The sequence below is a fragment of the Gigantopelta aegis genome, chromosome 6 (genome assembly GCF_016097555.1).
Source record: "Gigantopelta aegis isolate Gae_Host chromosome 6, Gae_host_genome, whole genome shotgun sequence".
NCBI lineage: Eukaryota > Metazoa > Mollusca > Gastropoda > Neomphalida > Peltospiridae > Gigantopelta > Gigantopelta aegis.
Window position 1 is genome coordinate 29,914,576 of NC_054704.1, and position 14,636 is coordinate 29,929,211.

The window sequence follows — 14,636 nt, forward strand, 5'->3', positions numbered from 1 at the left end:
CTCACACACCCACTCACTCACTCCAACAAAATATTTCACTTTTAAAACTATTTACACCTGAACTCCATATAGGCGTTCTGGGCTTTTTAGCCCCGGGGAGGCAGTATCGTGTCTGCTCAAAGGAAGGCACCCCCCCCCCCCCTCCCCCAAACACACACACAACTCGGACGCCAATGTGGACTCCACTTCATCGTACACATATTTCACAATACAAGAGTTCAAGATGACTGGGATATCTGATGTATAATACTGCTTCATCGCCTATCACAATTCATGTGTTTTATCACCCTTAAGGTGACAACACACGATACGAGTACCTCGTACAAGAATAGCTGATTGTGACAAGAAACACATAAAAATTCCATCGGCTCGTATGCAATCGCCTATTCTCGTACAACGCACTCGTATCGTGTGACGTCGCCTTTACGGTCAAGAAAATCACATAGAACAGTAATACTACTTGCCGGCCAGTTATGATCTAATTAATGTTAAGAAGCGGTTGGATTTTTAACATCATTCATCGGTTATACATGGTTTACACCGACCAATTAGTTTTAGATAATACAATGAATCTGTTCGAGTCAGTAAATGTGTAAAAAAAAAAAAAAAAAAAAAAAAAAAAAAAAAAAAAAAGAGAAAAAAAAAGAGAGAAGTATTTCACTTTTATAAATATTTACATCTGACTACCATAGGCGTTTTGAGCATCGCATTGTTTTCACCAACCAGTGGTCACCACTGTTCACGTGATATGCCATCATTGTTCACATGTGATAGGTCGTCACTGTTCACATGTGATAGGCCATCACTGTTCACATGTGATAGGTCGTCACTGTTCACATGTGATAGGCCATCACTGTTCACATGTGATAGGCCATCACTGTTCACATGTGATAGGCCATCACTGTTCACATGTGATAGGCCCTTGCTGACTCCACTACACCTTAGACTTATTTCACAATCCGCAAGTTCGTGGTCACTGATAGATTCGTTTGTTGATTGTCGATCATGATCAGTTTCTTTCACAACAGATAAGTTCAAGGTTACTGAAAGATTCATTTTATAATACTATTTAATGGCCAGTCATGTCCAGTCATGTGATCTTATGAGCAAAATTATGATATAGGTCGGGTCTTGCACCGGTAAGCACATTTTGTTCCTTTCAAAGTTTTGTTGTAGTTAATTTAAAATCAGTCCTTCACATTTAAAAATGTCTGACAATCCGCAAATTCAATGTCAGTGGTAGATTCACTGTAATACTATTTATTGGCCAATCATACGATAGTATGAGCTTGTGATTTAAACAATATTTATTTCACAAAAGAAATGGATTGGCAAACAGGCCATTGGCCTATATTAATGCTCTCCAAACACACTTTGTTACATACAATTTATAATATACACATATATCAGTTTACATGTTCTTCAGAGAATTAGAAACAATTAAATAATTTGCACTCAAACATAAAAACTTGTCTAAATGACCATTAAATTAATATACTTGTCCATGCGTACACGTACCCACGTACATAAATATACCCGATTTCCTAAGATTAACTTACATTAGTGATTCTCGCCCACAGTACAATTGCCAAACTTTCAAGTGACAATGTGATGTAGGATAAATGGCTTTAAGAAATTAAAACGTGAAGCGTTTTGACAATTCGAAAAAGTTATGAATATATTCTGCTATACGTAAATTAAGGTCCAGAGGGTAATCATTATTACCATATAGCACTGTATGGAGATCAAAACCACCATTATAAAAATACATTGTTGTACGAAGGTTATCATATAGAGGACAGACAAATAGGAAATGTAACGTATGTTCATATGGGTGTCCACAACTACAAATGGAATTATCATAAATATGTCTTGTATTTCTATGAGCGTTGAGGTCACTGCATTCTAAACGAAGTCTACAATGAATTATTTGATTTAAGTGTGATCCGAATTCTAAAAATGTCTTATTTAACCAATTTATCTGCGGGAATATACAATTTTAAAATTTTTTAAAAGGTTCTATTTGTCTTATATTTTCATCAATACTATTCCACTCACGAACTGCTGAGGGTAAAAATGATTTTCTGTATAATTCTGTTCTTGCGTGAATATATTGCAATTGGTCAGCATTACGGAGTGAGTGATTTCCAGAAACTGTTTGGGGTACCAGCAATGATAAATACTGTGGAGTTATGCCTTTAACCATTTTATAAAAGGTACATATTTTGTGAATTACACGACGTTGGTTTAAAGGACTGAATCCAGTTTCGCTATAAATTTTCTCATGGCTTGTTCCCCTAACAGCACCACATATTGTACGGAGGGCGTCCAACTGATGTGTTTCTAATAGATTTGCTTGGGCTTCTGTACAATTATCCCAAATATAATCACAATAGTCAAATACTGGCAAAATAAAAGATTTATATAATGTTTCTAATGTTTTCCTTTTTAGACGATACTTTAAACTACGGAGACAATTTATCATTGGGATAACTTTATAAACTAGCTGTTCTATGTGGCAATGCCACTGGCCGTCCATTTGGAATGTAAGACCAAGATGTTTATGATTGTTTACATCAGTTATTTTTTAATCTCCTAAGAATGTATCTGGTTGGATCTGCTTGTGGATCTTTCTAGAAAATGTTATTGATTCTGGGGTTTTCTGGTAAAAATTTAACCTGCCACTTCTCTGCCCAGCTTGATAACAAAGTAAGATCCGAATTTATTGTACGACACCCCACTTGATAATCATCTAAAACTACATAGAGAGAAGTGTCGTCTGCAAATAATTTAATATTACTCTCAATATTCTCCACTATATCATTTATATAAACTAGAAATAAAAGTGGCCCTAGCACTGATACCCATTGATCACAGTCTTCTGCATTCGTTTTCTAAGTAACTTTCAAACCACAGTAAAAGTCTTCCACTAATTCCCTTAGTCTGTAATTTATATAATAATCCTTTATGCCACACACGATCGAAAGCCGTACTAATATCACAAAATACCGTTTTGACTTCTTTGCCCTCATCCAATGTTTGTAAAATAAAATTATAAAGATCGGTCAATTGACAATGTACAATTACCAGACCTAAATCCAGATTGCAAATAAGATATTATATTGTTTTCCAAGAAGAAATTGGATACATATTTTAAGACACACGTTTCGAATATCAGGAAAAATGAAATACATTAATATTAAACAATTTTGTAAGTGGTTTGATTAAATGTTTTCCGAAAATGTTAATAATTCTATTACCAGTCATATCTGGACCGATAACTTTTCTTACATCTAATGACTTCATTATATTGTTTAACTCTTCTTCTTTTATTGAGATATCACTCAATTTGTTAATGGCTTTATATTTATCTGGTACATCTTTATCCGGATTTTCAACTCTGGCTTGAGTAATAAAATAATCATTAAATATATTTACAATATCTTCCGCCTCTTCATAAACAATTCCACCACATTCGATTGATGGCATCGTATATTTGGAGTTATCCTTTTTATTTAAATATTGTTTAAAGACCTTCCACCAAACTTTTACTTCCATGTTCATTATTTAGAACATTATCCAATTTTGTATTATAATCAGCTTTAGCTTTACGACAATTTGCAATTACTTTATTTCGCGCCTCCCTAAAGGACTCCCAGTCCTTCGGTGTATTTCTATCTTTAGCCTTCTTGTGAAATTTATTTAGTTTTCTCATTAATTTTCTAATATTTCCATTCATCCTCGGAGCATCATTACGCCAAATAGTAACAGTTTTGTGTGGAATAAATTCATTACAAAAATGTGTTATATTATCAATTAATAAGTTTGCTATAATATTTACATCTTTACTAATAAATATACTTTCCCAATCATAATTTTGTAAACTATTTTGTAAACCTTGGTTATTGGTATTTTTATAATAATAAATTACTCTTTGGTAACAATTTGCTTTTTTAGTTTTAAAATTGAGATGAACGTACGTAGCACAGTGGTCACTACAAAATGGAGGCAATACACCCTTTTCGAATACCATCTCAAGGGACGAGACAAAAATCAAATCGATAAAGAGTTCTAGAAGTTGGTGTGATCCGTGTCGGCTCTGTAATAATCTGATACAATCCAAAGAACTGACCAAATTGATCAATATGAGGATGGAATGGACGTAACAAATCTTCATTAAAATCACCCATGACAACAATTTTCATCATCTTATCATTAGCAGATTGTATGAGCTTGTAAATGATATAGATCGGGTTTTGCACCGGTAAACACATTTTGTTCCTTTCAAAATTTTGTTGTAGTTAATTTAAAATCAATCCTTTACATTTGACAATATTTGTATAGTTCAAGGTCATTGGAAAACTCACTTTATAATTACTACTTATTGGCCAATCATCTGATCTTATGAGAAAAAAAATGACATTGTCCGGGTCTTGCACCTGGTAAACACATTTTTTTCTTTCAAAATGTTGTTATAGTTAATTTAAAACCAGTCCTTCACATTTGAAAATGTTTGACAATCAGGTAGATTCACTTTATAAAACTATTTATTGGCCAATCATGAGATCTTATGAGCTTGTAACTGATATAGGCAGGGTTTTGTACTTGTAAACACATTTTGTTCCTTTAAAAATGTTTTTGTTGTAGTTAATTCAAAACCAGTTCTTCACATTTGAAAATGTCAGGTACTAAATCGCTCCCCTCGGAAGCACCAGGCGAGTGATTATAAAAGAGTATTATAATAAATCAAATCCTGGGGATGGGTGGCGCCGAAGCACACCCAGGTCAAACAATTAGCAGGGTGGGTGTTATTGTCCTACGTGTAGGTGCATAATTGAAAAAACCCACTTTTGTGCACGATCGAGCCCCTCAGATGTGAAGGATGTTATTAATTCATTTAAACATAAATTGTACATGTACGTTAATAGTTTTCTTCTCCTATAAGCCCCTCAGATGTGAAGGACTTTATTAATTCATTTAAACATAAATGGTACATGTACATTAATACTTTTCTCCCTCTACGTAGCCGACCGGTTCCTGTTCAGTCATGTCGTTGAACATGTTAAAGAGGTGTTCAAAGGTTGGCCTGTCCTCTGGAGTTTTCTTCCAGCATTTTAGCATGGTTTCATAGTACCAGTCTTTACATTCCAAAGTGCCACGTGGCTTTGGCATGCGGTAGTTAGTCTCCACTTTTGTTAGAACCTCGTGGCCTGTCATTCCTGAAAAATAAATAAAATGAAAGGAATTCAGGGACGTACCTCGTCTAAATTAACTAGGGAGGGGTGGATTAGTTATAAAATAATCTGGGAGCAGTTATATAGTCTTCTCCAGCTAAAAATGGCTCTTTTAGAGACTTTTGTGGACTGGAGCCAGCTGCATTTCAAACATTAGCTCGGGTATCCTCTAGCCCTCTCTATGTTGTCATATTAACATGGGAGGGCTAGAGGACACTCGAGCTATTCAAACATGTACCGTTAACAATATTTAACAGGACCATTACGGACATACGAATATGCAGTAACGTCATGCGTCGTTATTCCAGGATGTTCGTTGTGTATTGTGTATTGTGTGTATATGATTGGTGCCCTTTTATTGTTACACACACACAAAAATGAAAAAAATGTCGGCGTAGCCTAATGTCCATGAAAGAAAGAAAGAAATGTTTTATTTAACGACGCACTCAACACATTTTATTTACGGTTATATGGCATCAGACATATGGTTAAGGACCACACAGATTTTGAGAGGAAACCCGCTGTCGCCACTACATCGGCTACTCTTTCCGACTGGCAGCAAGGGATCTTTTATTTGCGCTTCCCACAGGCAGGATAGCACAAACCATGGCCTTTGTTGAACCAGTTATGGATCACTGGTCGGTGCAAGTGGTTTACACCTACCAATTGAGCCTTGCTGAGCACTCACTCAGGGTTTGGAGTCGGTAACCTACTGTGCTGGACAGACAGCCTAAATAGCTGAGGTGTATGTGTCCAGGACAGCGTGCTTGAACCTTAATTGGATATAAGCACGAACATAACTATAAACAAACAAACAAACATTCACAGCTGTTTAAAATTCTTCTAAAATACAAATTTGTAATATTTAACTGTTGAATATCATTCGTTCATGTTACTTAAATTTCCGTACGTGGGTCGAATACGCACGCCATCATTGTGTAGCCCTCCTTGGGCTATTTTTTGTTCCAGCCAGTGCTCCACAACTGGTGTAACAAAGGCCTTGGTATGTACTATCCTCTTTGTGAGATGGTGCATATACAAGATCTCTTGCTACTAATTGAAAAGAGTAGCCCATGAAGTGGCGACAGCGGGTGTACTGTCTCTATATCTGTGTGGTCCTTAACTATATGTCTGATGCCATATAACCGTAAATAAAATATGTTGAGTGTGTCGTTAAATAAAACATTTCCTTCCTTCCTTCACTGTGTAGCAGGGAGAATATTATTTCTGTTAGTATCGTGTTTCTGTTCACATGTCTGTTCCAACGACGGCACAAGATGTCAAGCATGTAAAACACCACATTATGGGAAGGGTTCATAACCAGACTGGAATATCTTGACGTCGTAAAACTGTAGTTTGTCTCGAACTACCAATAACTCGAATTTGTTGGTTCAATCCTTTCAATATCAAAATAACATTTACCTCCACACTTAGAAGTGTCCTGATATAGCTCTAGAATCCCCGATCAAACATGCGGCATCAATGATCAGTATTTTATTTCTACTTAAATGAAACAAAACGATCTGGAAATAAAAACGATCAGGAAACAAACCTGGATACGGGGTAGCACCGAGGGTGACTAATTCATACAACAGAATTCCGAAAGACCAAACGTCGGATTTCACAGAAAATTTTCTGTTTAATGCAGCTTCTGGTGACGTCCATTTAATAGGAAACTTGGTATCTGAAAGCCAAAAGATAAACCTATACATCTCTATAATATTAAAGTTAAACCATCGTGTATATTTTATATAATTAATAATTTAGATTAGACAGTCCAGTGGTTATTTTGTTTTACATGACATGCCATTCATTGATTTCCGCTGGCTGCAATCTGTAATCTAGATCATATACAAGTATAGTATTGGCGAAACTGACTCTCGGAGTGAGAGCCTCTGACTTGTTTAAATTGTAGGCCTTACAGGGTTAAAAATTAGCAGTTGCCCGGTCGCCCATGGCGACCTTTATTGGCTATGGCCGACCAAGAATTTTACAAAGGTAGTCCGTTAGGCGATCATCGATATTAGGGTCTGGCGAGTATGGTACCAGTTAAAGAACAAAGACACTAAAACTGAATCGAATGTGACAAAACACATCGCGTCTGTGTTGGCGCTAACTACAGCAGCAGAAGACATAGAACATGCTCTATATTTTAACAGCGCCAGATTCAACTTCTAAAAATAGAGCTCAAAACGTATTGAAGACATTGCATGTCGGCTTATTAGAATGGACTGAATACGCCATAATTATCTAGTAGAGCCACTATTTGCCAATTGTTATGCAATGTTATGGTGAAAAAGAATCATGTTTAATTAACTTACTTTATTCTGGAACAAAATCAAAATCTATCTTGTAGTTTTAACTCACACTAACGTGAGCGCGTGCGCATATATTCGAATAACAATGACCTTTTCCATTACTACAGCCCAGGGCGTATTCCAAAGGACAGTTAACTGATTGTCGTTGTCGATATTGTTTTAAATTTAAGCGATTTGCATTAAATAAGAACATATCAGATCTAAAGTCTTGACACCAAGATTTACATAATGACATAACTGTTCAAATATTACTGTAATAAACAATAAGTACACCGTTATGCTATGTAATAAAATAACGAAGTACATTATTATTTTTTGGTAAAATGTTTTGGGTTTTTTTACAGATTTATTTTTCTTTTGATATTTATTTTATTAGTAGCCTAGAACTGTAACATTTACAATATCCAAATTAAACGCACACGTGTGCAAGCTTCGTCCATTCCCGAGGAAATCCGATACCGGAGATTGTACCCCTTCTTGCATCGTCACAAAGAGGACTGTCACCCCAAGACTAGGTTTATATACTAAAGCACGCGCAGTTCTACCTTTATTCTCTTTGTATTGCAATGCAAGTCAAGCTGTATACCTCGGCTGTTCTAGCATTTTGTTTTCACCCCTGTATTAAAAATGTAAGCGATTTGCATTAAATAAGAACATATCAGATCTAAAGTCTTGACACCAAGATTTACATAATGACATAACTGTTCAAATATTACTGTAATAAACAATAAGTACACTGTTATGCTATGTAATAAAATAACGAAGTACATTATTATTTTTTGGTAAAATGTTTTGGGGATTTTTACAGATTTATTTTTCTTTTGATATTTATTTTATTAGTAGCCTAGAACTGTAACATTTACAATATCCAAATTAAACGCACACGTGTGCAAGCTTCGTCCATTCCCGAGGAAATCCGATACCGGAGATTGTACCCCTTCTTGCATCGTCACAAAGAGGACTGCCACCCCGAGACTAGGTTTATATACTAAAGCACGCGCAGTTCTACCTTTATTCTCTTTGTATTGCAATGCAAGTCAAGCTGTATACCTCGGCTGTTCTAGCATTTTGTTTTCACCCCTGTATTAAAAATGAGATTTAATCATCATAATTTAATGGTAATTTGTAAAGATTTATTTTTATTTATACTGGATTTCTTTCCTTTTTTTCAATTTTTTTTATTTGAGTTGGTATAGGTTTAAAACTTAATAATATGCTTTTATATGAATTTTAACTGTATTCATTATGAAGTTGCATGCCAATTCATCGGTTTCCTTATGAAGGAAACAGACTATATACGGTGAGCACATGATTATTATTCAACAAAGAATATTCTAGTTTTGATTTTGGCTGTGCATTTAAATTACAATGTGATAATTGGAGGGCTAGTTGAATTTGAAAAGGGCCAGTAAGATTTGTCTTCAACTGGCCCTGCTGGAGACCATGGCTTTCATGTTAATTTTCAACCCTGCGGCCTACAATGTATTAAACATGGTGATACTTACTATATGACACGAAAGCAGTTAACCTTGATAGTGAGAAACAAGTTTTAACTGTAGTTGTGTTAGCCATTTGCATTAGGAGGTGGTGTGAGATGGGACAGAGAGAGAGAGAGAGAGAGAGAGAGAGAGAGAGAGAGAGAGAGAGAGAGAGAGAGAGAGAGAGAGAGAGAGAGATAGAGAGAGAGAGAATAGCGTGATTGCACGAGTATGGAATACGTATACATGAAGAACGTATGGAATGTTTTCACAACATATGTTAATTGAAGTACAATATCTTATAAAGCAATTTATGTGTCAGCAGGACTGTACGAAGGGGACACATGCATCTCCAGAAACTTTAGACAAAATATCATTTTTATTTTAAAAATTCCCTTTTAGTCTATAGTATCCCAATAGCCGATGTATTTTTCGTGCTGGGGTGTCGTTAAACATTCATTTCTTTTAGTCTATAACTGGAGAATACTCTTTATTAGTGTGCGCTGATTCGTTTGGGGTTTTCACTACAACCCCTTCCCCTACTTATTCTAGTTTTTTAATTCTTGCATTTGGTACCTCGCTAATTTGTTCAGTCATTTATTTAGTTTAGTTTAATTGATGAGTTAAAACGTTTATACTTAAATTAACCCACATTATATTTTGCAAGTAGAATTTTCCACCCTTTTGTATATTCATTATTTTAAGTACACTTTCTGGTATTGTTATTTTTCTTTACATATAAAGGGGAAATGTTGCCACTAATCCGTTAATTTCGACTATTAATTATTTTTAAATTCCGACTGCAGTTTCTCTGTTGGAGGTTTGTTCATTTATAATCCTTCCCATAGAGTGCTGTTTCCTTACTAAGGTATTTGTACTATAATTTATTTCTGAGACGATCGTTTTCTAAATTGCACACAAACATAGTGGTTCGTTTTTGTTATTTCCAAAACATTTGTACTTTTTTCTTACGTCAAACCAAACTGTAATTATTTACAAAAAAGACAAAAAAAAACCCCACATTGTTCATGGAGGCTGGGACTGACTATACGTAACTTACTTTCATGGGCCTCGTAAATGTCATCATCTTCCAATATTCTCGACAGTCCAAAATCAGCCACCTTCACTTCCATACGACTTCCGACTAAAACGTTTGCTGCCCGCAAGTCTCGATGAACAAAGTTGTGTGACTCAAGAAAAACCATTCCGTCTGCAATCTAAACGAAAATAAGATGTACTAACTGTATTAGGACAATATGCACATCTGTTAGAATGTTTTGTGTGTCTAATAAGCCTATTTAATATCACCATTGTACAATTTTATATGCATTATCATATGCACAGGTAAAATTATAAAATAAATAAAATAAATAAAATAAATAAAATAAATAAAATAAAATAAAATAATGATTAAATAAATACTAACCAATTAGCCACATGCTGAGCTGAGGTAAATTATATTAAATCTAAGTCGGGGATGGGTGGGGTAGGGGAGGGTGTCGGAGTGCTGTGATGCACACCTCACTCTGCATTGACCAAGAAACCCAGTGTAGTCGATTCATTTCTTCTTCTGTTTTTCTTTTTAAAACTAAAGAAACCATATTTGTTTCTATACCTCATTTACAAACACAGCCCATGTAGAGAGGTGTACATGAGTTGTCTGTAATATAAGAAAAAGCACGATATTATTATATAACATTTAGTGAAATATCTTAAAATATCAGTGAAATAAAAGTGTTATCAGTCACTCAGCGACGATGATGATGATAACTAGTTTAACGTGCCCATATACCACTAGGGTTTCGAACACGTCCATCCCGAGTCCGACCTCCGATAAGATCGGTGGCCTGACTCGGGATGGAGGGGGGGGGGGGGGGGGGGGGGGGGGGGGGGGGGGGTTGAAACTGGGCAGAATTTTGAAAATAGCAATTAGTAAAGAAGTTAATAGATAAAATTAAAAAAAATAAAAAGGTTACAAGCCAAAAATAAAAAAAGAATTGACTGCTCGGTCGAATATTCATATAATTTGGAGCATTTTAGAAGGACAGTCCAAAATTAAATAAGAGAAAGAAGAGAGGATCGGACTATTTAATAATATTTAAAAAAAAGAAGTAATTTCGACATAAAATTTTGAACTCAGATCTAAAAGTTTAAAGTCCGATCCATATGTCCACGCGAGTGGCATCGTTAAGGCCGTTTGGGTGCACAGCATCTACGGGGAGGTGATGATGTTCCTCTCCTCAAAGTGAGGCACCAGTCTCCTGTAGCTGTGGGTGCTAAGGCAGTGGACCATCTGTGGGTACTGGGCGCCGGTGACGATCTTCATGATTCTGTGGATGGTGTTGTTATCCATGTCATGGCTGAGGAATCCCTGTCGGTAAAGATCATCCCGGCGCGACGTCACTACAATAGCTTCCACTCCCCGTAGTTTGATCGTGTGGATGGCGACCTGGTGGCCATCGGGAAACGTCTTGAAGTTTTCCTCGTAGACCCCGCCTGGCAGTCTGTCGGGGTCCGTGACGTCTCCCACCAAGTACTTAAAGTACTGGCCTTTGATCTTCCGCGCTGCCACTCTCCAGTCACCCGAAGAGGAAGTAGAAGGCCGCGTCTTGGCTGGTTGGTCCCCCGGGGGGGGGGGGGGGGGGGGGGGTCACGGCCTTCCTCTTGACAGCCCCAACATCCAGAGTCGCCGTCGCGGAGTCCCCCGTGGGTGGGGGTCTCGACGCAGACGAACGACGAGTGGGAACAGGTGACGCTGGTCGCGGTGCACTGGTTGGCTGCTCCACTTCCCGCATCTGCACAGTCGGTGCGGCTGGTTGGCGAGTCGCCTCCTGTCGCTCCGTCCGGATTGGTCGTGGTGGGGGCGGCGACGCAGACGGGACCGCCGCTGGCGGTTGAGCCGTCAGCTTTGTCCCCGCCTGAGCCGCCCCTGGCGCACGTTTCCTCTTCCTTGTTCTCTTCCTCTTGGCTGTAGCCGCGTCCCCATATACCAAAGTCACGGTTGCCCGTGACCCGGTGTACGCGACGCGGTACTCTAGCAGCAAGCCATAGCTAGCCATCAATCCCCCCAGGTGGGGGGGTAAGTCGAGAGCGCACGAAATTACGTCCAACTTCATTGCTAGTTCGACTGAGAGTCCTCAGCGACGATAACACATTTTAGAGTGAAAATTTCTCAATTTCACTCCAAAATGTGTTATCGTCACTGTAGAAAGAGTTATCTTCACTGTAAGAAAGCCGGAACTATTTTGCTGCTGGCATTTTAAAAAATAAAGGTAAATTGCCAAAAGTTATATAATTAATAGAAAATTTCATGTTTGTTTGTTTTTTGTTTTTTTTATCAAATATGATTTATATCATCTCGTGAAGTTTGCAATTATATCACACTCGTCGCGCAAGCACGACTCGTGAGATATGATTGCAAACTTCACTCGATGAGATATAAATCATATTTGACAAAAGACATGAAATATCCTCTGTTTATCATACAAAGTGAGCAGGCAAGTAAACCCTGATGATATATAGAGAATATTACATGAGTGTTCTTTAGATACCATTGATCTTACAGGAGCTGTAAGATAAATGGTATCTAACAGACACAAATGTTGTATTCTATTTCTTACATATCCTAAAAAACCCAGTTTTAAAATACATTTAAATGCCTTTTCAAACGAAAACCTATTTACGGCCCTTGCGATTATAGTTTTTCACAAACAAGTCCATTTCAGGTTATCTTGTACGTCACGGAGTGATCGATTCGACCGGGTTTTTGGGTTTATTTTTCATTCGATGGTATGGCATTGGTGACCTGGCCTGGTGCTTATAACACGTTTGGAGTCTAGACTCATCTCTAATAGAGTCTGAGACACTAATGCCATGGCAACGCCAAACAAATCGTATGCGTGTGACGTCATTAGAGATTGAGTCTGGACTCTAAAGTTTCACAAGCACGGGCCCTGGTCATCACCTAGGAGCAGCCAGTCGTATGTCTTTAAAATGTTATCGCACGTCAACCTTCGATAACTCGAATTTGAAGAGGACGACGAAATAGTTCGAATTTGAGGGAGTTCGAGTTTTCGAAATTCGTGTAGCACACTTCAAAATTAAAACTGCGTTACAAATGGATGATTTCGTTTTACTTGTAAGAAACGTGCGCTACAATGCCCCCTCTTCCTTACTCTGAACATTTAGCATTTCCAGTTTAAAAGCGAATTTATATAAAATTGGCAGGTCACCCCACCCCCAGCTACTGCTATATCTCTGCGTCTGTCTGTCTGTGTGTGTGTGTGTGTGTGTGTGTGTGTGTCTGTCTGTTTGTCTGTGTGTATGTGTCTGTGTGTGTGTCTGTTTTTGTGTGTGTGTGTGTGTGTGTGTATGTGTGTGTGGGTGTATGTAAGTGTGTGTGTGTGTGCGTGCGTGTGAGTGTGTGTGTGTGTGTGAGTGATTATGTATGTGTGTGTGTGTGTGTGTCTGTTTGTCTGTGTGTATGTGTCTGTGTGTGTGTCTGTTTTTGTGTGTGTGTGTGTATGTGTGGGTGTATGTAAGTGTGTGTGTGTGCGTGCGTGTGTGTCTGTCTGTTTGTCTGTGTGTATGTGTCTGTGTGTGTGTCTCTTTTTGTGTGTGTGTGTGTATGTGTGTGTGTGTGTATGTAAGTGTGTGTGTGTGCGTGCGTGTGAGTGTGTGTGTGTGTGAGTGATTATGTATGTGTGTGTGTGAGAGAGTGTATGTGAGTGTGCGTGTGTGTATGTGTATGTCTGTCTCTGTGTGGGTATGAGTGTAAGTCAGTGTTTGTGTGTGTGTGTGTGTATGAGTGATTGTGTGTGTGTGAGAGAGAGAGTTTGTGTGATTGTCTCTCTATGTGTGTGTGTGTGTGTGTGTCTGTGTGTGTATGAGTGTATGTGTGTGTGTGTGTTCCTGTCTCTGTGTGTGTGTGTGTGTGTGTGTGTGTATGTATGAGTGATTGTGTATGGTGTGTGTGCGTGTGACAGTGTCTGTCTTTGTGTGTGTGTGTGTGTGTGTGTGTGTGTGTGTGTGTGTGTTGCCATTAACAAGTTTTTTTTAAGCTACCTGGCACGCCATGTCAGTTATCCGTGGGAACGTGATGGTTTTCCGATTGTCTTCCTTCCTCAGGTAGTCTAGCAGCGCCCCGTTCGTCATCAGTTCTGTAATGATGTAGATGGGCTCGCTGTCCGAGCACACCGCCATCAGCTGAACGAGTTTCGGGTGACGCAGTTTGTGCATGATTTTCGCCTCGCTCAGAAATGCATCAGGCGTCATCGTTCCGGGTTTTAGCGTCTTTATAGCAACGTCTAGTGAGTTATGGAGTCTACCTGTAACCCCAATGAATTTTGTACAGTTAAATGTTAAATTGTTAAATGTTAAAATGAAAGGATTAGCAGCAAGGGATCTTTTATATTCACATTGTGGCGGGACATAACCCAGTGGTAAAGAGCTCGCCAGATGCCCAGTGGTAAAGAGCTCGCCAGATGCCCAGTGGTAAAGAGCTCGCCAGATGCCCAGTCGGTCTAGGATCGATTCCCGTCGTTCCAGTTAGTGCACCACGACTAGTATATCAAAAGCCGTGGTATGTTCTATCTTGTCTGGAATGG

The 14,636-nt window shown here is 38.1% G+C and overlaps 1 protein-coding gene across 1 annotated transcript in view; it reads right to left on the reverse strand.

Moving 5' to 3' along the window:
* Positions 1-890: 890 nt before the first annotated feature.
* The window catches only part of LOC121375724 (tyrosine-protein kinase SRK2-like), a 31,577-nt gene continuing 17,831 nt past the window's right edge, over positions 891-14,636 (reverse strand). The window contains exons 8-11 of the mRNA XM_041503324.1: positions 14,095-14,357; positions 10,091-10,247; positions 6,787-6,918; positions 891-5,219 (exon numbers count right to left, since the gene is read on the reverse strand). Coding sequence (XP_041359258.1) covers positions 5,002-5,219; positions 6,787-6,918; positions 10,091-10,247; positions 14,095-14,357 — 770 coding nt within the window. The 3' untranslated portion in view covers positions 891-5,001. The remainder of the gene's footprint in view (positions 5,220-6,786; positions 6,919-10,090; positions 10,248-14,094; positions 14,358-14,636) is intronic.